Raw genomic sequence first — 23,765 nt, 5'->3', positions numbered from 1 at the left:
GAAACTGTTATCCCTCAAGCATGGACCATTTGGAACAATGTAGTTCATAAACATAGCACCATTTGTTTAAAAACTGTTATCATTTCTGCATGGATCATTTCAGTCAATGCAGTTCATAGCACCATTTGTTTGGGCTTTTTAATATGTGTATGTTTTTGTTGTTGTTGTTTTGTGTTATCTCTGGAAACTGGGTCTTGTTTCGAATGGCACAACACATGTACTCAGATGGTTCAGGGAAGACATCATTGTTGGTCATCAAGCCATATTTTGTGCCAAAGACTTCCTTCAAACCACGTACTGAATCCATCTGTCAGACTGTGATACATTCTAAGTTATTTCAATGCCATCTGATAAGAATATTACTTTAGGGAAATCGGTGTGGGGTACATTGTTCTTGTAAATATGCTGAGTTGACTTAATGATTTATGTGTCTTTTTTATCACATTGATAGCCCATTTGTCGTTTTCCATTGGTATTCTACTTGAATAATCACTGATTTTTGGAAGCATTCAGTCACTTCACGATTTTCATCTCCCCAGACGTTTAATATGTACATGTTGTTAGTGCTGACTTTTCGAAGAGTACACTGCCAAGAGCATAAAGTCGCATTTGAAAAATCAGTTCCTGTTTGCACAGTTCTATTAATCAGGAAGAGAAGCTATTATCGCAGGAAGATAAGCATTCGTTACGGTAAGTTTTGGTTCACGCTAAGATCAGTTTTCCATACAATGAAACAATATTTCTTCATAGTAAGATGCGGTTTCGATACGCATTTATTTGTGATAATGAAGAAAAAGAACATTATGTGCAACGTTTTCTCGAAACAAACATATCTGTGTGTATGAATGGCTCGACATTTCCCCCCCAAAAGTTAAACATAAATAAATGTATAAATGCAGCATTCACATAGCCATTTATCAGAACTGCATTAATCACATGAAATAAAGGAGTCTGGATTAGTTATACCCCAAACTGCGATCACACGCATCATGTAGAATTGTAAAACAACAACAAATTCAAATAAATAAAAACGTTTCGTTACTGTTATGCTGCATGTGATCTGTTTGCTTCATTATCGAAGCGATTGAGTCTTTTGATATTTAGCCCTTTATCTCATGTTTAAAATGGTACTTCATTGGCAGTTTATTGAATGCGTAGATATTTGTTGTTGGTTTAAATTTCTTAACCAGAAAGACATCTACAATTAACGTGTTTGTGTGGAAAAAAGTTGAAGTCTATTGTGAGCTGTGTAACATATTCGGGAGACAAACACATTGTGTGTTCTGTGTGATGAATGATGAACAGCTTGTAAGGTATGATGACAGCGTGTACACAGATTTGAATTGTGTAAGAAATCAATGTGTAAATGACTGGAGGGGTGCGAGCGAGTGGACGTCTCGATGTGCTTGTTTTGCTGCACTGTCAGGATTGTGTATCTGTACTTTATTACAGTAGAACTAATAAATCGTATATTCTGTACTGATATGTGTGTTCCTTTCCTGTTATAATCATGGAATAAGTGAGGCAAAAAGAGGGGAATATTTAACAGCAAACAAACTACCTACTGTTACTTTAAGAGTAACCGGGTATTTGTTGTTGAATATTTTTTTCCAATCGTTGTCCAACCCTCTCTTAAAAGATTTGTATTGTATTTGTATTTCTTTTTATCACAACAGATTTCTCTGTGTGAAATTCGGGTTGCTCTCCCCAGGGAGAGCGCGTCGCTACACTACAGCGCCACCCATTTTTCTTTCTTTTTTTGTATTTTTTCCTGCGTGCAGTTTTTTTGTTTTGTTTTTTTGTTTTTGTTCTTCCTATCGAAGTGGATTTTTCTACAGAATTTTTCCAGGAACAACCCTTTTGTTGCCGTGGGTTCTTTTACGTGCGCTAAGTGCATGCTGCTCACGGGACCTCGGTTTATCGCCTCATCCGAATGACTAGCGTCCAGACCATCATCACTCTAGGTCTAGTGGAGGGGGAGAAAATATCGGCGGCTGAGCCGTGATTCGAACCAGCCATCTGCGCATTCACAGATAGACTCATGAGCATCCCCCCCCCCGCCCCCCGCCCCGCCACCACCCTCCCCCCATCCCCAAGCTGGATGACAACGATGGTCATCATCGATCTCGATGGACACACACCACCACCACCACATGTGTAAAGTAAAGAAAAGTGGGCAGTGATGCATATATAAGGGTGGGGACGGAGGGATTGGTATGTACACTCGAAGACAGTGATCACATCGACAATGAAACCAAAGCATACATCTAAACCTGCCTGCCCCACCCCCACCTCACTTTCCTTTCCCATCACCCCCTCCCCCTTCTTCTCCGTGACTGTTTCTTACTCGTTTTACAAATTTCAGATTCATGAACACAAACGAAGGAAGAAAGACGTGAATGAATCACTGCAATGAACAAACGTAAGAACGAACGAAAACAACAACCAAGCAGGCAACCAACCAGCCATACAAACAACGCTCCATTACTATTTATTTGATTCCAGAGGTACCTGTTCTTTCTTTGTCCGATGGAGTGCGTGCTCGTTTCATTTTTGTGCACATGGTGGACGGTGGCAGAGTGGTTAAGACGCAATATATTCAGTGTCCGTGACGTGAGAGTCTGGGTTGATTCCAGGTCTCGCCCTTTCTCCCAAGTCTGACTGGAAAATCGAACTGAGCGTCCATCATTCGGTTGAGGCGATAAACCGAGGTCTATTGTGCAACACGCACCTCAGTTGCGTACTGAAAAGGAATCAATGGCAACATGTATTGTCCTCTTGTAAAATTCTGATGAAGAAATCCAGTCTGATTGGTACACAAACATATATGCATTTACTCATGGCCTGATTGGCGCGTTGGGTTATCAGTGCTACTTGTCAGGTATCTACCTAGCGAATGTGGTGTAGCGTATATGGATTTGTCCGAACGCAGTGACGCCTCCTTGAGAACTGATCAGAAACTGCATGTATAGCGTGAAAATCTTGCCCCAAACAATGATTTCACAAAACACAAACGCGCGAGTGCGCGCGCACACACACACACACACTGACACACAGAGTCAGAGGCAGAGACAGGGAAAGAGCAGAAGTTATTAGACATGGCTATATTTATGGATCTAAATCATCTAATCAATCTGTCTATTGCAATATTTCAGATGTTAGCCTATTCTGTGCTAATTCTACAAAAAGGGCATGTCGGTAAACTGAAGTTGGCGATAATGAACACATCTTCATACCATGACGTTATTCAGCCGCACCACTGTGGCACAATGACAGAATTCAAACTCTGTCAAACTACACATATTTGTCGTATTTTAGATACGGATCGACTCATGTGATTGAAGACGAGTTCCATTTTGATATGGTGTGCCCTCAAATTTTGCAAATATTCGAAACAAGCTTTATTTCTTTTGTAAAATACCAGTGTTGTCACGAAATACCCACCGTCGAATCCAAACAGGTGTAAAAGAATTAAATAATTAAAGTTATATGTGCATTCGCTCAGTCGCTCGTTCGTTCGTTCGCGCGTGCGCGCACGTGCGTACCAATACGTGTGTGTGTGTGTGTGTGTGTGTGTGTGTGTGTGTGTGTGTGTGTGTGTGTGTGTGTGTGTGTGTGTGTGTGTGTGTGTGTGCGTGCGTACATGCATGCGTGTGTGGGGGGGTGGAGGAGGGAGGGTGTGCCTTCATGTGTGAGCGCATATGCGCCGTGCATGAGCCGACCGACGCATGTGTGTGTGTGTGTTTCTGTGTACATTGACGCGCCAAAACATGTGTGGCCACGCCTACAGATGTGAGCGAACAACGCGCATGTAGATCGATACACACATATTGTGTGCATGCTTGTGTGCTGGCAAGCACGTGCTTGCGCTCTGATTATTTTGGCATGTAAACTCGACAAACCCAACGAGCCAGCAAATGTTCTATTTTTAGGTCTAGTGACAGCACAGTGACACACTTGACGTGCACACGGCACTCTTCCCCGCCGGAAACTGCACTGCCAGTGGTCGTTTGCTAAGCTTTTCTCAAAAACTGTTGCGGGGTTGCCAAGCTTGTCTGGCTGGTTGAATGTTCACTGCACAATCACGCTGATGTTCTTCCCTGTGGTCGCTTCCTTTCTCAAAAACTGTGTGGGATTGCCTCTCTGCCCCAGCTGTTTGGTTGTATACAACCACTAGTGTTCTCCCATTTCAGTCTTCTTCGTTCGATGTCCGCATGTTGTAAAACGGACTATGGTAAGTAAACATGCTGGTAGGCTAATATGTGTCTGGCATTTTTGTTGTTCCACTTTGTGGGGCTTCACTTTCAGTGATTGAGTTTATTTGCTGAAGCTGTGTTCTGATAATTGATAGCGAAGTTTTCGTATTTTTGGATTTTGAAAAAAAAAAAAAAATGCCACCTTCTTATTTACATCGTCATTATTTGTCTGTTTTCTTCCTTATATACTGCTCAGTTTTTTCGTGCTGAAGATGACAAACATTCGTCTCAGCGCTTAAAGAAATGGGGGTTGGAGAGGGAGGGAGGGGGTGTTCAGTTCAGGCAGAACAGACGTGCATAACTCTCTCTCTCCGTGTACATGTGCGTGCGTGCGTACGTGTGTGTGTGTGTGTGTGTGCCAGTGAGTGTCAGTGTGTGTGTGTGTGCACTTCCGTTGTTTTTTTGTTTTTTCCCATGTATTTTAGTAAAACTATTCTTCCCCTCTCCTGTGTGTGTGTCTGTATGTGTCCATGTGTTCATAATGGTTTTTTTCTATGCTGGTATTTTATAACCACCATGTTTGTGCCTCTCTCTCTCTCTCTCTCTCTCTCTCTCTCTGTATGTGTGTGTGTGTTCTAATTTTTCATTTTCCCTATGTATCGTATCATGACCATGCTTATGATTATCATCCTCTCGGCAGTGAAACTGTCTTGTCTTGTCCTCTCTCTCTCTCTCTCTCTCTCTCTCTCTCTCTCTCTCTCACACACACACACACACACACACATACAAACACTGGACTGTGTAGGTAAGCGCGCACTCAGAAACACATCATGACAGGAAAAACCAATGTAAGGCAATGAATATGTGAGGGGTGGGGGAGGGGAGGGGTGGCATGGGTGTCTATGAGACTGCAAATTCTTGCGTGTGCAATTTCTGTGTGTGTGTGCGTGTGAGTGTGTGCGAGCGCGCGCGCTCGTCAGTTTCGCATTTCCAGCCACGCTTTTGTGGGAAGGCCCCATACAAGCATGTGTGGGTGTGGCCATATATATCTTTTATTCTTATTTTATTTCAGCCATTTGTCCTCTATTTCAGTCTTTCATTTGTATTATATTTCAGTGTATTTACTTATTGCTTTATTTTGATTGTTTATTGTTTTGTTGGAAATGTTTTGTACATACCGAGGGTGGCTCTCAAAGCCTGACCAGCGTGTGGGGTGGATGCGTAAAGGGCATCTGGTCCTTCTCTTGAAGCAGAAGTGGTGTAGGTGTGCGGATCAGTCTGCACCCGTTGACGCCTCCTTGAAATCGAAACTGGTGTGACTCGCTCTTCCTGGGGAGAGTCATAGTCTAAATTTCAGAGAAATCTGTTAAGGCAGCACAGTGCACCACAGTGCGTGCCTGTGACGGAAAACTGTGACTGTGAGAGATGAAATGGGGATGATGCATTATTCAGTAAGCTTCACAACGCTATCTCTGCCCTTTGAGTGGGCCATTGCTTTACTGATTTGGGCTTGGCTTGTACAATCGTGATGCTTTTAGGCGTTTTCTTGTAAAAATGCAGAGTGTGTGTGTGTGTGTGTGTGTGTGAGAGAGAGAGAGAGAGAGACCGAGTTTCATCATGTAATTATCATCGAGCGTTGTGTTATATTTCATGTGATCTCTCTTTCTTTCTTTTCTTATTCATTCCCTGTGATTTATTTACATATAATCGGATCCAATGACCTGGTCAGCTGGCTGGTTTTATGCGAAAGTCAGGCATCTGACCCCACTGATCTTGAAAAAAAAAAAAGGGGGGGGGGGATGCGGCTATTTTTAGATCAGTGGTCTGACCCACCCACCGCTTTTTAAAAACATTAAGCAAATGTGGTGTGGTGTACATGGACCAGTTTACACGCTTTGACTGTCTCCAAGATAAACTGAAACCTCTAAATCACGGCGATGCGCGGAGTACAAGTGAACTGAAGGTTGATGCAGACCTTCGAAACCGCATCGTTCGAAAAGCCGAGTGCACATGCGTACAGCTGACACAAACACCACGGCAGTCGGCCAATCACTGACTCGTAAGTCAGTCGATGCCGAGCTGAGCAACGAGGCCATAAATAATAATTAAATAATGTTGCTGTTGTTGTTTTTAGCTTGGGGTTAACTTTGACAAGCTGACTTTCGAGGAAAATTCGCTCCGTGACAGCTTAATCCACCACACGCATGTAGGCCTGCTATGAAGACAGATTACTTAAAAAAAAAAAAATAAAAAAATAAAAAAATATATATATATATATAAATTCGCGATCGCTTTCAGTGCACAATCGCTTGTTTTCAAAGTAATTCCTCACACGGAACTATGGCCGTATTATACATTATCTAGCAAACTCTGTATGGCCCGAACATACTCTGGCAAACACTTCAAAGGCTGTTGTGTCTGCTTTCAGGCCTGACAGAGTTTTTTGAACGGAGACATTGTCAGGGTGTACAAGACAGCAGACTGACTGTAAACAACCCTAGACTGTCGTCCAATCAGCGAGCCTTTCAGGAAAAAGCCTTGGTAACGAGCAACGTCCTGTTCTGTTCTGCTCATCTTACCTCTGTGGCCAAAAGCCCCATTGCGTCCCACTGGGGCACAGCAAAACAGGATGAAGACTGCACTGCATTTCGAAGTGTGCTAACTGGCATGTTTTTGGCACTTTGCAATGTAGTGAGTATAGACGCGCTAGTTTACAATGGTAATGTGATAAACAAATAGCAACTTTTGTTGTTTTCTTTAAGCACGCGTGGTGTGGCATGTGGACCACTCTGCATGCCACCTTGAAACACACACATACACACACGCGCGCGCGCGCAAGAAAAATATCACAGACCTGTCTCTCTGTGATGTACGGAACAAGACCACCCCAAACACGACTCTCACTGTCCACAGGATCTGGACCAGCTACAGCTGGAGGTGGACGGGGTGACGCGCAGTTTCGCCGAATGGACCTCGGATTTCGTGGACAGCCACTACCCCAATGTGGGTCACGACTGCTACCGGGTGCCTGCCCTCCACTTCAACCAGCAGCCACTCAGCCACGCGGCGCCGGCTGCCGGCACTGAACCCCAGCTGCTGTTGGATGCTCTGGTAGGTTGTGAACTCTGGTCTGTGATCAGGCTGATAAAGATGACAAAGTGAGCGTTGACGGCGATGAGAAAAAGTGACAATTTTTCATGACCAAGACAAGAACAAAGAAGTGGTGGACGATGACACTCATGATTCCAGTACATGTATGTTGTCAACGAAGACTGAAGAAATAACGACGACGATGACAATGTTGCTGAAAAGGGCGACACTGATGTTTGTGACAGGGAGGGTGATGTTTATGTTACCATGGATTCAAGATTGATTGGAAGGAAGATCCTGTTCACTGCATGACCCCAACCTGGAAACCAGGAACTGTTTGTTATTCATTATGCTACGTTCACACTAGGCTGTAACCACGATCTAACCAAATGGTTACATTGAGGGATGTAACTACCATGAGACAAACTCTAGATTTTTCATACAGCATGTGTGAACGGAAAGCGTCTAACCACTGTCTAACTATTAGGCTCCGCCCCTTTTCCCGCGCGTTTTTTGACTGAGAGCAGCAGTTCTCGCTCGCTGGCTGGGTTTTGTTTTGCGCTGAAGTTAGACTGGTGGCATCTAACTACCGTTGTAACTTCGTTCTAACTTGAACAAGTTACAAGCCAAGTTACAGGGGTGCTGTGGCTGAGGCGTCATGTACAGATTGGGGTATACTTTTGTTTTCTGTGGTTCCCGTGGGTTTCCATGAGGTGGAGGGTCTTGAGGTTGTGCATCTCCACCAGCCTGCTGTGACCTGCTGCAACCTGTTGGAACTTGGGTCTTGTAACTCCCTTGTAACTCCCTTTGAAAGTATAAAGCCCCCTTGTTTCAGAGGGGTCTCTTCATTCCATCTTGACCTGTCATCATGCACGTCGCTGTACCGGTATTCTTGGCTCGATTTCACCGAGACCTGCATCACCACCACGATCATCATGTCGTTAGAGAGGAGGGACGGCGTAGGAGACGTCCAGCCTGGAGGCGTCTCTGGGTTCGCAACTGGCTCACTGAGGACAGAAGGAGGGAGTTGGGCCACTACTATACCCTGCTGGACCTCAGCATGGCCAACGTTGAAGAGAGGATGTTCAGGAACTACACCAGACTGACCCCAGGAGTCTTCCTCGAGGTCTGGACCTGATTCGTCCCGCCATCAGCAAGGAAGACACTCGAATGCGAAAAGCCATTGAACCTGGCCTGAAGCTGGCTGTGACACTGAGGTACCTGGCCACTGGGGACAACTACAGGTCCTTGTGCTACGCCTTCAGGATTGGGGTATCTACCGTCAGCACCTTCCTACCTGCGGTGTGCAGGGCCATCACGGAGGCCTTCAATGCTGAAGTGTTCCCGGAGGAGTGGACTGAAGACCACTGGAAGACCATCGCCGACAAGTTCTACACCCGCTGGAACATGCCCCACACCATGGGGGCATTGGACGGGAAGCATGTTGCGATCAAGAAGCCACGCAACAGTGGGAGTCTGTATCACAACTACAAGGGCTACTTTTCCATCCCCATGCTTGCCCTGGTGGATGCAGACTACAAGTTCCTGTGGGTGGAGTTTGGAGGATTAGGCCACATGTCCGATGCCCAAATTTTCCTGGAAACCGACCTGCGACAGGACCTTGAGGACGGCACCATCAACCGGCCAGCTCCATGCCCTCTCACTGACGACCCTGAGGACACTACAGATGTGCCCTACTACATCGTCAGTGATGATGCCTTCGCACTCAAGGACTACTGTATGAAGCCCTACTCCAGGCAAAGCATGGCACCCAAGGAGCTCATCTTCAACTACAGGCTGTCACGAGCAAGAAGGGTGGTGGAGAACGCCTTTGGTCTGCTGGCACAACGGTTCCGATTGATGCTCAGCACCTGCCAGCTGACACCTGAAAACGCCAGAGCAGTCATGAAGTGTTGCACCACACTCCACAACTTGCTGCTGGGCCGACTTCCCCCACCTCAAGATGCAGTGGACAGGGAGGATGCCCACATGAATGTGCTGCCTGGTGCCTGGAGAGAACACGTCATCTGGACTGAGCAACCGCAGCCACGAGCAGGACGAGCCAACACCGATGGGAAGAAAGTCAGGGAAACGCTGGCTGACTTCTTCGGGAGTCCTGCAGGGATTGTCCCATGGCAGTGGGACAAGGCCAGTGTCCACCAGCCACCCGGTGCTGCCAACCCCAACCGCAACCCTGCTGCTGCTGCTTCACCCCAAGCTGAGTCTGCACCGCCGTCTCCAGCTCCCTCCTCTCCACAGTGATATGGCCATGAGTACAACTTCAGATCATTGGCCCTATTCAGGGCCTAAAAATATTTCAAAGAGATTTATTTCCTGGGTTGTTGCATTAATCCACTTTATCCAAATGACATATTGATAGAGTGAGGGAGAGAGAGAGAGAGAGAGAGAGAGAGAGAGAGTCCAATAGACAGACACACAGACACGCAGACAGACATACACATAAACATACACCAAGATGGGGATACAGACACAAACGGACGTACACACAGAAGGGGGTGAGACAGACAGACAGACAGACACACATACACAGAGAAAGACAGCGTTGTGTTATATGACTATGGTATAACCAAATGTATATGCAAGGGCACAAACTGTGGCCAAAAATTAAATACCGGTTGTTTCTCACTGATAAGTTTATCTTGAGGTATTGAAATGTATTTTTTTCTGTTTCTGTGTTTGTGATATCTCTTTTGTGGCTATCCAAAACACACACACACACACACACACACACACACACACACACACCACATAAAATAAACACCTTTTCCTGGAATTTCAACCCCCCATCTTCACCACCCCTCCCCCCCAAAAAAAACATAGGTCAGTTGTATCATTTTTTAAATTCTGTTTCATTTTATTCCAATAAACAAACAGACAAACAAACATGAAGTGTGGATATTTTTAGGATTGACCTTCTGGGTCTGGGGATGAGACCAGTGTTAGGTTGTGTGCATGTGTAGGGTAGGGCAATGCAACCAAGCTAAGTCTCTTGGGAACAATTGTGGCCCTTAAAAGGCCGATGCACCTAGGAATGCGTCTACAGGTCCAAGAAGTCGATGCCCACATCCTGTACTGTCAGCGGAAACATGTTGGAAGGTGCGGGCTGCCTTGGGACCTTAATCGGTGTGGCGGACTTCCTGGGTGACGACCGTCGTTGTTGTGCTGCAGTCATCAACTGACTGTCCAGACTCCCTGCCAGGAACGCCTCCAGACTCTCAGGTGGTGCTGGCATCGTCGATGGCCCATGCTGGTCCATGGCTGGAGGAGGAGCTGTCGAGTAGGCACTAAGTCCACCTCTGGATCCACCAGCAGCGGGTTGGAACCACGTTGCAGGCGATAGGTCTGCACGGATGGTGGTGGCAATGGGGTCAGGCTTCCGGCCATTCCTCCTCACATGTTTCACCACCACATTCCACACCTCCTCCTGCAGGTCCATCATCTGGGCTGGGGTGAAGTGGTCAACCCGCCAGTGCAGAGTGGTCCAGAACTGCAGCTCCGGTTTGGCCAAGTGCTGCATCATGGAGTCCAGCTGGGAGCACAAGTGGCCGCAACAGGTCGCGGCTGCTGAGTCCCCACTGGCCTTCGTTGTTGAAGGGCCCACACGGCGACGTCTGGAAGCGGAGACTGGAGTGGAGGCTGAGGGGCGTGCACCGTGGATGCCAGCATGTCCAGGCACCATCCAACTTGGAGCAGACTGGTCATGGTCGAATTCAGCCTCAGACTCAGTGAGCTCCACAGGCTCAGCAGTTGGCTTCCTCTTCTTGGGGCCCAGGGTGTCAGATGAAATCTGACTGATGTAGGGCACCACGAACTGCATGTGCGTCCACACATACTCCTGGGCCCGCGGAAGACAAACATCTGCTGATCCACTCTTCGTCTTGGCCTTCTTCGCCCATCCCAGCAGGGCCCGCATGCAACGGTACCAACTCATGAGGACTGCGACGGGCACTCCCAACTGGTCAGTGAACTCCTTCCATTCCCTGTTCCGCTTGGCTGCATCTTTATAATCGGAGTGACTCCAATTATAAAGGTAGGGCCTCTCCCACAAAAAATCTATGACCTCCTGCTTCTGGTCCTCAGTCAGGTGTCCCTCCACTGCCTTCTTGCCTCTCTTGCCCTTCCCCTTGCCTTTGCCCTTGCCAGCACCGGCGGTAGTCTCACAGGCAGGTGGGGTGGATGGGGGCTCCTGCAGTCGCTCATCCTGCTCACGTGCAGCCAGGGACAGGTCGGAAGCAGCAACATCAGAGTCAGAAGACGACATGTCGAAAAATCAGTCTCGTGTGTCGTGGATTCGTGTAGACGCAGCAAGAAGAACGAAAAAAATGACAGTCAGCCAGCTTAAATACATTCACACTGTAACTGATGAAGTTACAACTCGCGTCGATGTAACTCACTATAAATGACTCCAACCATGCAAAGAAGGTTGCAATCACTTGCAGTCGGTTAGATGTGTCGGGCCAGACAATTTGCATACCGCACGCAGCGTGCGTGCAAGGCATGCTATTTTGTTTTGACGTCGGAGTTTTTTTCAAACTCGGCTCCGCCTCTATTTTCTGCTCTAACTCACTGGAACCGACGGGGACTAGTGTGAATGCCTTTGTAACCGTTTATAACTTGATCGGGCGATGTAACCTCGAAAATTTTTTTATCTCCCGAGTCATATTTTGGGGGGCCACCTATCTAACCAAAAATCGGGTCTTCCCGAAAAATCGTCTAACCGATGGGAACCCACTGCAACCAAAAATTCGTGGTTCCAGTGAGTTAGAGAGCGATGTAACCATTTGGTTAGATCGTGGTTACAGCCTAGTGTGAACGTAGCATTAGGGAGTGGGGTTTAGGCACATGGATGCTCTTGTCTCTGAGGACCTGGAATCACTCTCATTTCATAGAAGTCTGGGATCTCTTGCTTTTTAGGTGTCTGCGACCAATCTGTTATTAAGAATCTGGGATCTTGTTTTCCGGGATCTGAGATCTCTCGTTTTCCAGGACCTAAAATCTCTGGGTTTCCAAGACATAAGATCTCTGGGTTTACAAGACATAAGATCTCTGGGTTTATAGGACATAAGATCTCTTGGTTTTCAGGACATAAGATCTCTGGGTTTACAGGACATGAGATCTCTTGGTTTCCAGGACATAAGATCTCTGGGTTTACAGGACATAAGATCTCTCGCTTCCCATGACCATGGTGTACCACCTCAGATCGTCCCCCATCCCGATACACCCCCTGGGAGATGGCTGTTGTCAATACTTTTTCACTCAAACATACTTAATAACCAATTCCAAACAATTCCCACAGTATACTAGACTTGCATACAGGAGAGGTGGGCGGGAAAGAAAAGAAAAGTTAGCTGTCAAAATCCACCACGTGGGTCTGACGATAACAGCACAGGGTTTCTTGCTGTTCCCAGATTTAGGAGTGTGTCTGTTCCTCTGAACTGTTACACATGGCCTCAGCTGTTACACCTGACTCTAATTCTTCAAACAGTTTGCAGGCAATTTCCTCGATGTTCTTGCCTGCTTGTTCTTCAGTACACGTGATCTTGACTGTCTTCTCGACGGTTAATTTCTCCCAGGCGAGCTTGGAACGCTCGGCTTTGGCTGATGCTTGATCTCAATTTTTCTTGCATTGTCTGTACTACGGTAGAATTACAGGATTTTAAAATTATATGTCTGGAGGACTTTTATTTATCAACAAGAAGTTCTATCACACAAACGGTGATGGCGTCTCTATTAGTGACGTCAGTACTCTTCTTTTTTTTCTTTTTTTTTTTCGTTCCTTTTCCTTTCACCTTCCCATTTATTGCATTTAGACTTAGACCTTTCTGCTGATGTTAGGTCTTTCAGGGCCATGCTGACAAGTGCTTAAAAACTGAGATGAAAGAGGAAGAAAACAAAGAACACCAACCTCCACTCACACAGGAAGAGAAATCAGGATTTCACATGTCTCCACTATGACAAAAGCAAGTCCACGTTTGGTTAGGACAAACACAGAAGGTAAATATAAAGAAGTGATCTAACGCATTGTATGTACAAAATTATTTATTATTAGCGGAGCTGTTCATCAATTTTTGTTTATTTATTGCCGCCGGAAGTCACACACACATACACTCACGCGTGCGCGCGCACACACACACACACACCACACACACACACACACACACACACATACGCACGTACACACAACACGCGCTGGCACGCATTGACATGTAGGTATTGTTTAAATCTCTTTCACACTCTTTTCCATGTCTTTTTTTCTGTCTCGTTTCCATTGTGCATGCAACTGGTTTTCTCGAAATTTATTGTATGCTACTTCATACAGTGAGAAGTGGGAGGGAGGGAAAGGGAAAGAATTTGATGAACACATACATACACATGCGCGCGCACACACACGCCAGCACTGACACATAAAATGCATAAAATACACAAACGCACGCATGCAAAATCGTACACACAAGGGACATCTGATCTCGCATTCTCCACTGATTGTTTCCTAGTAACTTGATAATCTGTTTCCCAGGGACCTTGATTTCTCATTTCCTAGGGTGCTGGATTCTCACGTTTCCTTCAGCTTTTGTTTCCTAGAAATGTGTAACAGAATTTTGGCATCCTTTGACCATGATATTTATTTACCAGGGAACTGGGATGTCTCCTTTCATAGTCCAGGAATCTCCTTATTTCTTGGACCTGAGATCTTAGACTTAATAGAATCTGGCATCTCTCGCATGTTAGAACCTTAGATATGTCGTTTCCCAGAGGATGGAATCTCTCGTTTCTTAGGGACTTTGGTCTCTCGCTACATATGACCAAGAATTAGTCGCTTCCTAGAGAACAGGGCTTTCAAGGATCCTAAATCTCTCGCTGTATAAGGACTGGGATCTCTTATTTCTAGGTATATGGGATCTCTCACTGCACAAAGATCAGGGATCTTGTATTCCCTTGGGGCTTGTGTTTCTTGCTTCCTAGAACTTGGGATCTCTTGATTTCTACTGGCATGCATGGTAAACTTGTTTCTCAGAGCCTGGGAACTGTCACTACCTGTTGTTTGTGATCTGTCACAACCAACGGACATGGATCTGTTACTTCTTATGAATTACGATATGTCATTTCTTAGGAACGTAGATCTCACTCTCTCTCTCTCTCTCTCTCTCTCTCTCTCTCTCTCTCTCTCTCTCTCTCTCTCTCTCTCATGACTGGGATCTAACACTTCCTAGGAGGATGGATCTGTCACTTGTTGAGTTTTGGGATAGCTAGCTTCCCCGGGTCTTGAGATCTCTCACTTTCTAGACTCTTTGATCTTGTGTTCTCTAGGTTCTCTAGGCTCCCTTTATGTGACTGGACTCTCTTACTTCATAACTGATCGGTTCTTTCTTTTCTAGTGACCTGTATTGTTTCACTTTGTTTTATTCAGGAGGAAACAATTATGGGCCGTTTTTATTGTCTCAGTATTTATGATTAAACTCTTTGCAGGATAAAAGCACAGCTGTGGGAGACCTTGCCCACACCATCGTTCTAGAGAGGCTGGAGGAACTGAGTCATCACCTTCGGGCGACAGGCCAAGGTCCACTCTTCATCATCAGTTCCGTTGTTTTTGACAACTACTTGGCCAAGCTCCAGACCTCACGCCCCAAGGCTAAAAACCCGTGCTCATGTTCCAAGCTTGGAGTGCAACATTCCCAGCCCAGAACCGAACTGCACTCCCCTGCTGAGGCTGAACTCCAACAACCCCATAGTAACACTGAAGTTCAGTCCTCCCATCCTAGAGATCGACTTCCTGTTGCTAATCTCAAGCACTCAAGCTCAGCCCCCAAAACAACGAAGGGCAAAAGGGCCAGATTGGCTTGTGGTTGTTTGAAAGAAGATTCCAAAGAAGGTAAAGGGTGTGTGTGTGTGTGTGTGTGTGTGTGTGTGTGAGTGCACGCACGATTACCTCAAAAAGGAGTCGTTTTGACCTCAAGTGATTACACCTTGCATGTTTGGGCCACAGATATCCACAAACATCGCTGGTAGGCACTAGGCTCACTGGGCCTCTTGAAATTCGTTCGTACAGTCATTTAATCATCAGTTCAGAATTAGTCAATAAAGTTAATTACCTCGTTAAGGAGTTCGCGCTTTCGTTGTGGTTCGTTCGTTCATTTATCTGTCAGCAGGATGACGCACACAGCTGTGGACGGGTTTCCCTGACGATTTGTAGGTCAAGAACCACTTCTAGGGTGATAGTGATATACTGATAAAACCTTAAAGGATTCGTGAAACTTTGCAGATTGATAGGACATGTCGTAAGAAAGATGCCTCTAGTTTTATGTGGTTTTAAAAGCATCTGTGTCTTTCGTCTTCCCTTTCACAATATATTTTTCTTTTCATTCTGTACCTGTTTCTTACGTTCATTCATTGATTCATTCTTTCTTTCTTTCTCTGATATGTTAATTACTTTGCCTCAAAATGTGTATCCGTTTGATAACACTGACAAGCTTAACAAATTAGCAGGATTTAAACAATGTGATTAACCTTACAGATGAAGGGCAGCAACTCTTACCACCCAGGCCATCTGACACCGGACAGCGCGGTGAAATAGACGTCCTCCTTCTGCATAGAAATGGCGGGGTTGTGCTGATTGAGGTGAGTCATGTTTACTGTGTACGGTGTGAGGTTTACTTTTCCGCCTCATTTACCTTCTTGGAACATAAACTGATGAAGGTGTGAATGTTTGTCATCTGAAGGTGACGAGAAAACAGTGAGATTACCGGGAAATAAGAACTCCGGAACTCCGACAAATGTGAACTAATCAGGGGCAAAAGTCACCTGATCTGGGCTGGTTGTGGTTGAAATTTCACTTTTGATGACAGACTGCAATACATAGAGACAACAAGTGCGTATGAGAGGTGGGAGTGGATATGGTACAGTAAGGGGGATGGGCACATCTGAAAGGGAGTACAGGTGGACAAATTGACAGGTACAGCCCTGACATACCATCTGAATAACAGAGAGAGAAAAAAAGTACCTGTCCATGGCAATGGAATATTATTCAAGGGGTTGTGACCAACCTGCAACACAATAAGCCCAGTACAATAGAGCACTAACTGATTTCTGACGCCAGGTGAAGGCCACAGGCCATGCCAGCAGCCCCGGGACGTCCTCAGAAGAGGACCTGCAGTTGGCCCTCCAGCGTCGGGTGAAGAGAGCCTGGAAGCAGCTGAAAAAGAATTGTGACACCCTGCAGTACGTCATGCCAGACTTAGGCTTGTCTGATGTCACTTTGGTCGTCGCTTTCCCGTATGTGACCAGAGAGCAACTGATGCAGGTTGGTTAGCTCTGAACGGCAGGAGCTTTCAGTTTGTTGCTCGTGTGTGCGTGCGTGCGTGCATGCATGCCTGTGTGTGTGTGTGTGTGTGTGTCTTAGGGGATGTTACTCAAATTTCCTGACCATCGCTACCAGTGCTTGTGTCCTTCATGCCTGGTTGACTCCAAAGGAAGTGTAATTGTCAAGCTGACCCTAACCAATGTGGACCTCCACAGCTGCATCTTCATCATCCCCATGAGTGTTGAAACATACAAGATGTCCCAAATTCTGGGGCACAAAGAAGATCACAAAACGAGAACAACCAACTTCAAGCACTCCATTCATTATTGAATATATTGGACTTCAGACTGGTCTGCTCATTTCTGCATCTGTTTTTGTTGAAGAAGAAAGGGAAAGAATGAAAAATAACGTCAACAATTTCTTGTCCTTTACAGGCTGTCTCCACTCTGTCTTTGGACCCAAATCTGCGATTCCTGTGTAAGGACGACATAGAACCTCTCATCCCGGGGAATCCCCTGTCACCATCACAGGCGGCGGAGAGCAGTGCTGGGTGTTCCCCTCAAGACGTGGACATTCCTGGCCTGTCGTGGTGGCAGAGCACCATCGTTGACAACGTCAGCAAACAGTTGTCTGTGGATTCCATGAAGACCATTGTTGGCAGGTAGGCTGGTGGACCTGTGCTGGGTAGGTGTATGCATGTAAATCTTGATTGCTTTTTTCTGTATTAATTTTATAGTGATACTTTTTCTTTTATCTTGTTCAGTATGTGTGTGTGTAAGAGAGTACACATAGACTCAGACAGACAGATAAACATACATTAAGTAATATTTCCTTTTGGCTAATTTTGTTACAAGTCCTTACCGTGGTTTGTTTACCTTGACAGGATCTGTGGCCTGATGTCGGTGGTGTCTGTGTGGACTGTCAGCCGGCCCCGTTTGGAGGTTCGGACAACGGCCCAAGCCATCATGGAGAGCGGCCGTCGCCTGGCGGACATTGTGCTGCTTCCCTGTCAAACAGAGCTCCTGGCCCAACCCTCCCTGCATCGTCTGTGGCTGACGGGGCCCATGGGGTCGGGGAAAACCCTCATGCTGCAGCTGAAGGGCCGCCATTGGCTGAAGGAAGGCAGAAGAGTGATTGTCATCAATGTTCGCATAGCCTCCAGAGGCCGTCCTCAAGGTCATGTCTTGGAGGAAAGCATTCGGCGAGGAATGGACGGTCACTCTGGACCAGGAAGCGTTGAGAGACATGACGTGGCCTTGGATGAACTCCAGTTTGAGAGTCTGCAGAGAAAGCTGGCAGCAGGAGGACCAACACAGAATGCTTGTTTTGTGGTGGACGAAGTGCTGACTGATATGTCTGTCATCGGCCAGACACTTGCACAGCACTATCCTAACTGCCCTATCTGGTGTGTAGCAACCTACGTCGCTCCAGTTCCGAAAGCTTTCTTCAGCTTCAAACTTGGATCTGTATTGAGAAGCCCACCTTCTGTTCAGTTGATGCTAAAGGAGTTAGATTTAAACCCGAATCACAAATTTGCCTACATGACTCGAAGTGCGACCAGAGGACTACCTTGTGATGGACCACCAATCATTTTCATTGAGCACTTCAAGCACAACACACAGGTACGCCACCTGGACTGCTCACAGTGTGCGAATGAATTGGCTGACATTTTGGAGAACAAAGTGGGCCTCAAGCTGCATCCCTCATCACCAGAAGTTGACCACTCAACAACAAGATCTGCAGATACACTGTCCAAATCTTTGTCTCTTCAGCCAGATGCCAAAGTTGTTTCTGACACTACTGAAACAGCTTCACTATCTTTTCGAGACGTTTTGATCTTGATCGTCCTTCCTTCATCAGCTTTCAAATACAAAGAAGGCTACCACTGGGAATCACCCATGAATGGTGTGCTTGAGTTTGGTATGTACATGGGTACATCTTGCTTTTTGTCCACTCTCCGAGAACGAGGGGTGCCCTGGAAGTACGTTGTGGATAACACCCTGAAAGAGATAGCCTTTCCACCAGAAGATGAGGTCATCATCAGTAACGTCATGGGAGCACATGGTCTGGAAAGGAAAGTAGTTGTCCTTGTGCGTGGTGGACCTGCACTGACTAAGGAAGAAGTCAAAGATCACATCTCTCGTTACCTGACTGTCAAAACGGCCTCCAACACAGGTGGACAATCTGAAATGAGTTGCATTCAGGACTTTCTGAAAAGTCCGTTGGACAGTTGGAGTAGTAGCAAACAGCAGTCTCTCTTTATTTCCTTGATGCACGAGGTTTCTGAATACATTTACCCACAGCTGACCATACCTCTGTCTCCCTCCCCTGAAGAGGCAAAAAACATTTTCTGTCGTCTGTTTGGTGACATGCTGGTGAAAGAAACCCAATCCTTCACTGCAGAAAAGATTGGCCAAGAAGGCCTTCACAGTCAGCAGACCCAGATGACTCCCCAGACATTGTCATCTCTGACTAAACCACGCCGTGGCATGGAATACAGGTGTGACCCGCTTTTGCTTCCTTCCATTTCCCACAACCAGTCAAAGGACACAGAAGCATCTCCTGCTGCACAACCGGAGGCCAGGTGTGGTGAAGGTGCAGAAGAAAGGAACTTTGTGTTCTCCACGCCTGGTATGCAGGAGCATCTGGAACAGCGGCAGAGAGAAGTGAGGCGCATCCAGCAAGCCATAGAGTCGCTTTCGGAGGATGACAAGGACTGGGAGTTTTTTGCTGCCTCACGCTGCCTTTCTCAGTATATCTCCATCCTCTCCTGATGCCCTGCTGTCCGTCTGGCTGTCTGTGTGTTTCCACATATTGCACTGCACGTTTGAGTTTGCAAATCTGGAGCTTTCCAAGTCACCGAGCACCATGACTGATCGGTATATATCTTATTACAGTACATTGCAAAGCGTTAATTTTCGAAGCCACAAAAATGTAGTTAGATATATTAAGGGTGATCAGTGTGTACTGTGAAAAATCTAATTGAAGCTGATCTGCACACTTTCAGCAAGTATAAAGCCATCAAGAACAAAGTCAAAATCACTATTCCAGTGTCACAAATTCAGTATTTTCTATTCTTGTTGATAACAACCAAGCTGCTGATAGAAGTAACGAATCGTTTGCAGCAAGTTTCCTTCTTTATTTTGTCCGTAATTGTGATATGATTCTTCTTGACTCTTATTTATGAATTTATACAACTGGCGCCCATCTGATATTCAGAATCTTACGAACAATACTGTATGCAGACTTCCTTCTTGGTGAAAATTACATCCTTGGGAATGACACAAAATTGAAACTGTGAAAAATTTACGCTTTTCATTTTTGGCTCAAATGTGTGGACAAACAGAGGACAAGGATGGTCTAAATCGTGTTGAAAGTGATTGATTCTGTAGTAGCGTTTCACGATAGGCAGCTGCTGTGGTGAGGTGAATGCTCTGTGATACTGTGGTGTTGTCATGTCTGTGTGATGTACTATTCATTCAATTAGCAATGCCGACCAGCATGGTACAGATACCGAACATTCCAAATATTCTCTGGACTGTTTGTTATTTTTAATATCTTATTTCGCAGTTTTAAAGATTTTTCTGTTTTGAATCAAGATGACAGACGTTGACAGTATATATAACAAGACTGACAAACGACATCAATGAAAACGAAGAGGACAACGAGGAGTTTCTGGAAGATTTGCTTAGTCATTACAAAAACATCGGCTCCTCGATTTTTTTTTTGATTTTTTTTTTTTTTTTTTTTTTACGCCGTTGACGCACTTTTGAATCGCTAAACTTTGGCAGTCCACTTTGGCCTGTCTTCCCCTCTGAATTTTTCAGGTGGTTCAAGTCCAACAATTTTGTTGATATTCCACCCCTTACACCATGTGCCGACCCTTTTCCAAAGTGTAAAATATTCACATAAACACTCACTGCTTGTTGATTTCTTCAGTTTCTTTCGGTGGATGCATACAGGAGACATAGTACATTCATAGAGTACAGCTAGGTAATGCTGAATTTTGTCTTGGAAAGATGGCGACTTGTAGCTTCGTGCGCTATGACGTGTCTTTGTGTTTCACCCCACAAATATTTTTGGATCGGAACACTAAAGGCAGATAATGCTAGGAAAACAGTCGATTTCCAAAACTATTGCGAGGTAACAATAACTGAATCCCAAATCATCCTAAAGATTTAAGGTAAGAAATTTCAAGTTTGAAGAACGACATGCAAACTCCAGTTTCATGATAGTTGATATATATGCAAATTGTGCTACTTTGAAATTCTCAGAATTGCATCTATTCGTCATCTCCTGACTGAGGGTGCAACCAAAACTCTCCTCTGTGTCTCTCGCCAGGATTACTGTAATTCCCTACTTGTTGGTTCACCCAGCTACCTCATTGCTAGGTTTCAGAAAGTCCCTAACCATGCTGCTCGTCTTGTCTTTCTTTCCTCTAAATTTGATCACGCCTCTCTCCTTCATGCTTTACACTGGCTCCCAGTGCAGAAAGAAGAATTAGTTACAAAGACGTCTCTGTTTCAAGTTCATTGAGGCTACGTGTCCACAGTATGTTTCTGATCTCATTCATCCTTACATAGCCTCACGCCAACTCCGCTGTTCTGACACCCGTATGCTCGGGATCCCCCGTGCTCAAACCAAAACGTATGGCCAACGCAGTTTTTCATACCAAGCCCCCTTTCTTTGGAATCAACTTCCTCAGCCTCTCCGTCGCTCATCCTCGCTGCAGTATTTCAAATCCAGTCTGAAGACCCACCTTTTCCCCTCCTGAATAATTTTCAACAGCTCAACCCTTTCCAGTATGAACTAAAATGACTATCAGTGAGTGAGTGAGTTTGAGAGTTTTAGAATTTGATAGTTGTATTTTTGATTGTGTACTATTTATGATTGTGTGTCATGACTTGTGTGCATGCGTGCGCGTGTGCTTGTGTGTGTTGTGTGTGTGTGTGTGTGGGGGGGGGTGAATAATGTTTAGTAATGTTTGGTATTTTGTGTTCAATTCTTTCCTTTTTGATATTTACGTGTGTGTTCTATTTGTAAACGTCTAGGGATTATTTTCAAGATCAGGCGTAAATGCCAAAACAATAATTATGATAGTTAATGGCTTTTACGAAACAGGCTTTTTGACGTTTTGTGTGATAACAAGATATCAGTTGTTCTTGGTGCACCATATGGGACAGAGACAAAACATTTACCAACGGAAATCAGGGTGGAGGTGTGTGTGTCAGTATGAAAACTTGTGTTGCAGGAATCATGTCAGGCTACTGTGTCACACACACACACACACACACACACTGATACGCACTCAATCTCTCTCTCTTGCGGTGGGGTGTGTGTGTGGGGGGGGGGGGGGTTATTTGCACGTACGAAGCGGACGTGTGTGTCACACGGTGGTAATATTTTCGGTAAATTCTGAGGATACGCTGACTGCCTAAGTTTGCCACCTACTTGATATATCACCATGCCTTCAGGACAGCCGGACTTTCGACAAAGATGCGGTGCTTTTCTGCCAGTATTTCTCCGTTTCATGTGGAAAAGGGCAGTGTTCAAGAAAAAAAATGTGGGTCTCCATGTTGACAGTTCGCTCTCGCCCAGCCGGTGTTCTCCTTGGTAGGACCCTCGTGTATTTTTTCTAGGGGGCGAATTTGTTCCAGCTTCGTGGAGACTTTGACCTGCTTCTATGCTGCGGGGATATCGAATCCAACCCTGGACCCAACCCCGACCAAGGCTCTTCTGGTTCCACTGGCAGCGTGCAGCAGACCCGGCTCTCCTCTTCTCACCCGTCTCGCTCGGCAAAAGAACCATCTCTGGCTGACGTCATGGCAACGATTCAGGACATGAACACTTGTGTGAACAGTAAGATGGATGATATGTACAAAAGCATGAACAGTTAGTTAGATGATGTGAAACAAGAAGTGTCTGGTGTACGCCAGGAATGCAGTGCTCTACACGAACTTGAGGGTGGACTTAGAGAAGAGGTGATTGAACTGCGTCGGAAAAATGACAATCTTGAACAAAGAAACAATAACTTATGTGCTAAAGTTTATGACTTAGAAAAGAGGTGTGACGACCTTGAGAACAGGTCCAGACGAAGCAATCTCATTTTCTATGGTATGCCGAAAAGAGGAGGTGAAACAAACGCGGACTGTGAGGCACCGCTTCAGGATCTGTTCACAGACACTCTTGAGCTGTCAGACACTGTAGAGTTTGACCGTGTACACCGACTGAACTCTGAGACAGACTCTCCCATAATGGCTTGTTGTTCATCTTATAAGCAGAAAATCAGTGTGTTAAAGGCTGAACAAAAACTAAGGTGTACTAATGTGTTTGTGGGGGATGATTTTTCACAAAGGGTTCGGGAGATAAGGAGGAAGCTAAATCCTCACCTGAAAAAGGCCAGAAGCGAAGGCAAACAAGTACGCATGGTTTTTGACCATCTCTTCATAGATGGGAGAAAGTATGGTTTGGATGTACATGACGCGCTGAAAGAAATAAGATAGGGATCTGGCCGGCTCCGAGTACATAATGTTTTTGGGTGGGACACTTTTCAGTTGAACCCTGAAGAAAAGCATACACCGGTCTGTTCTCGAGTTCGGGCAGGCAATATTGGGGTCACGCTTTGTAGTGCAGGGAAAAATCAGAGAACGCGGGTTTGGGCTTGGTTCAATTCGATGTAAACACAAAATATGCCAGTCCGTGTGAGGTTTCACTTGTCCGGTTTGTTAGTAAGGTAACGGAAAATGACAGTGTTCTGGCAGGTAAAAACGATGATGTTGATAATGGTGGTGGTGATGATGATAGTGATGGTGATGATGATGGTGGTGGTGGTAATGATGATGATGTTAATTCTTTTGTAAATACATCTATTCCAAGAGGATCTGAAAGGCAGCCACAACGCCAGCCTGCCTCACACAAAGAGTGTGGACAAATCCCAAGCTGACCACGAAGACAAAGATGGCTGTATACAACACCTGTGTCCTCAGCACCTTGCTGTATGGCAGTGAGGCATGGACCACACATGCTCGTCAGGAGAAAAGGCTCAATACCTTCCACCTGAGAAGCCAACGGCGCATACTCGGCATCTCCTGGCAAGACAAGGTGACAAACACCGAAGTCCTGACTTGCGCTGGCCGGGCCACGTTCGCCGCATAGAAGAT

The 23,765-nt window shown here is 45.7% G+C and overlaps 1 protein-coding gene across 2 annotated transcripts; it reads left to right on the top strand.

Moving 5' to 3' along the window:
- Positions 1 to 4,030: 4,030 nt before the first annotated feature.
- Positions 4,031 to 21,816, top strand: LOC143284797 (uncharacterized). 2 transcript variants are annotated; one of them, XM_076591827.1, is made up of 7 exons: positions 4,031 to 4,234; positions 7,110 to 7,307; positions 14,775 to 15,177; positions 15,820 to 15,923; positions 16,402 to 16,605; positions 17,040 to 17,266; positions 17,489 to 21,816. In XM_076591827.1, exons 1-7 carry the CDS (start codon positions 4,232 to 4,234, stop codon positions 19,377 to 19,379), a joined length of 3,030 nt encoding a protein of 1,009 aa, XP_076447942.1. In that variant the 5' UTR covers positions 4,031 to 4,231; the 3' UTR covers positions 19,380 to 21,816. The 2 variants fall into 2 exon arrangements, with proteins under 2 accessions (XP_076447942.1, XP_076447941.1); XM_076591826.1 differs by lacking the exon at positions 4,031 to 4,234 and adding an exon at positions 5,608 to 5,647.
- The last annotated feature ends 1,949 nt before the right edge of the window (positions 21,817 to 23,765 follow it).

Source organism: Babylonia areolata, chromosome 8 (assembly GCF_041734735.1).
Source record: "Babylonia areolata isolate BAREFJ2019XMU chromosome 8, ASM4173473v1, whole genome shotgun sequence".
Taxonomy (NCBI): Eukaryota; Metazoa; Mollusca; class Gastropoda; order Neogastropoda; family Buccinidae; genus Babylonia; species Babylonia areolata.
Note: the sequence above shows the minus strand (reverse complement) of the source record. Positions and strands in the feature narration are given on the sequence as shown.

Excerpts from the sequence above, each read along its gene's own strand:
- LOC143284797 (XM_076591826.1), top strand. The coding sequence starts at position 5,627 with ATGGGGATGATGCATTATTCA. Across the intron at positions 16,606-17,039 it reads CCAGAGAGCAACTGATGCAG|GCTGTCTCCACTCTGTCTTT; the intron begins GTTGGTTAGCTC and ends TGTCCTTTACAG. Across the intron at positions 17,267-17,488 it reads ATGAAGACCATTGTTGGCAG|GATCTGTGGCCTGATGTCGG; the intron begins GTAGGCTGGTGG and ends TTACCTTGACAG.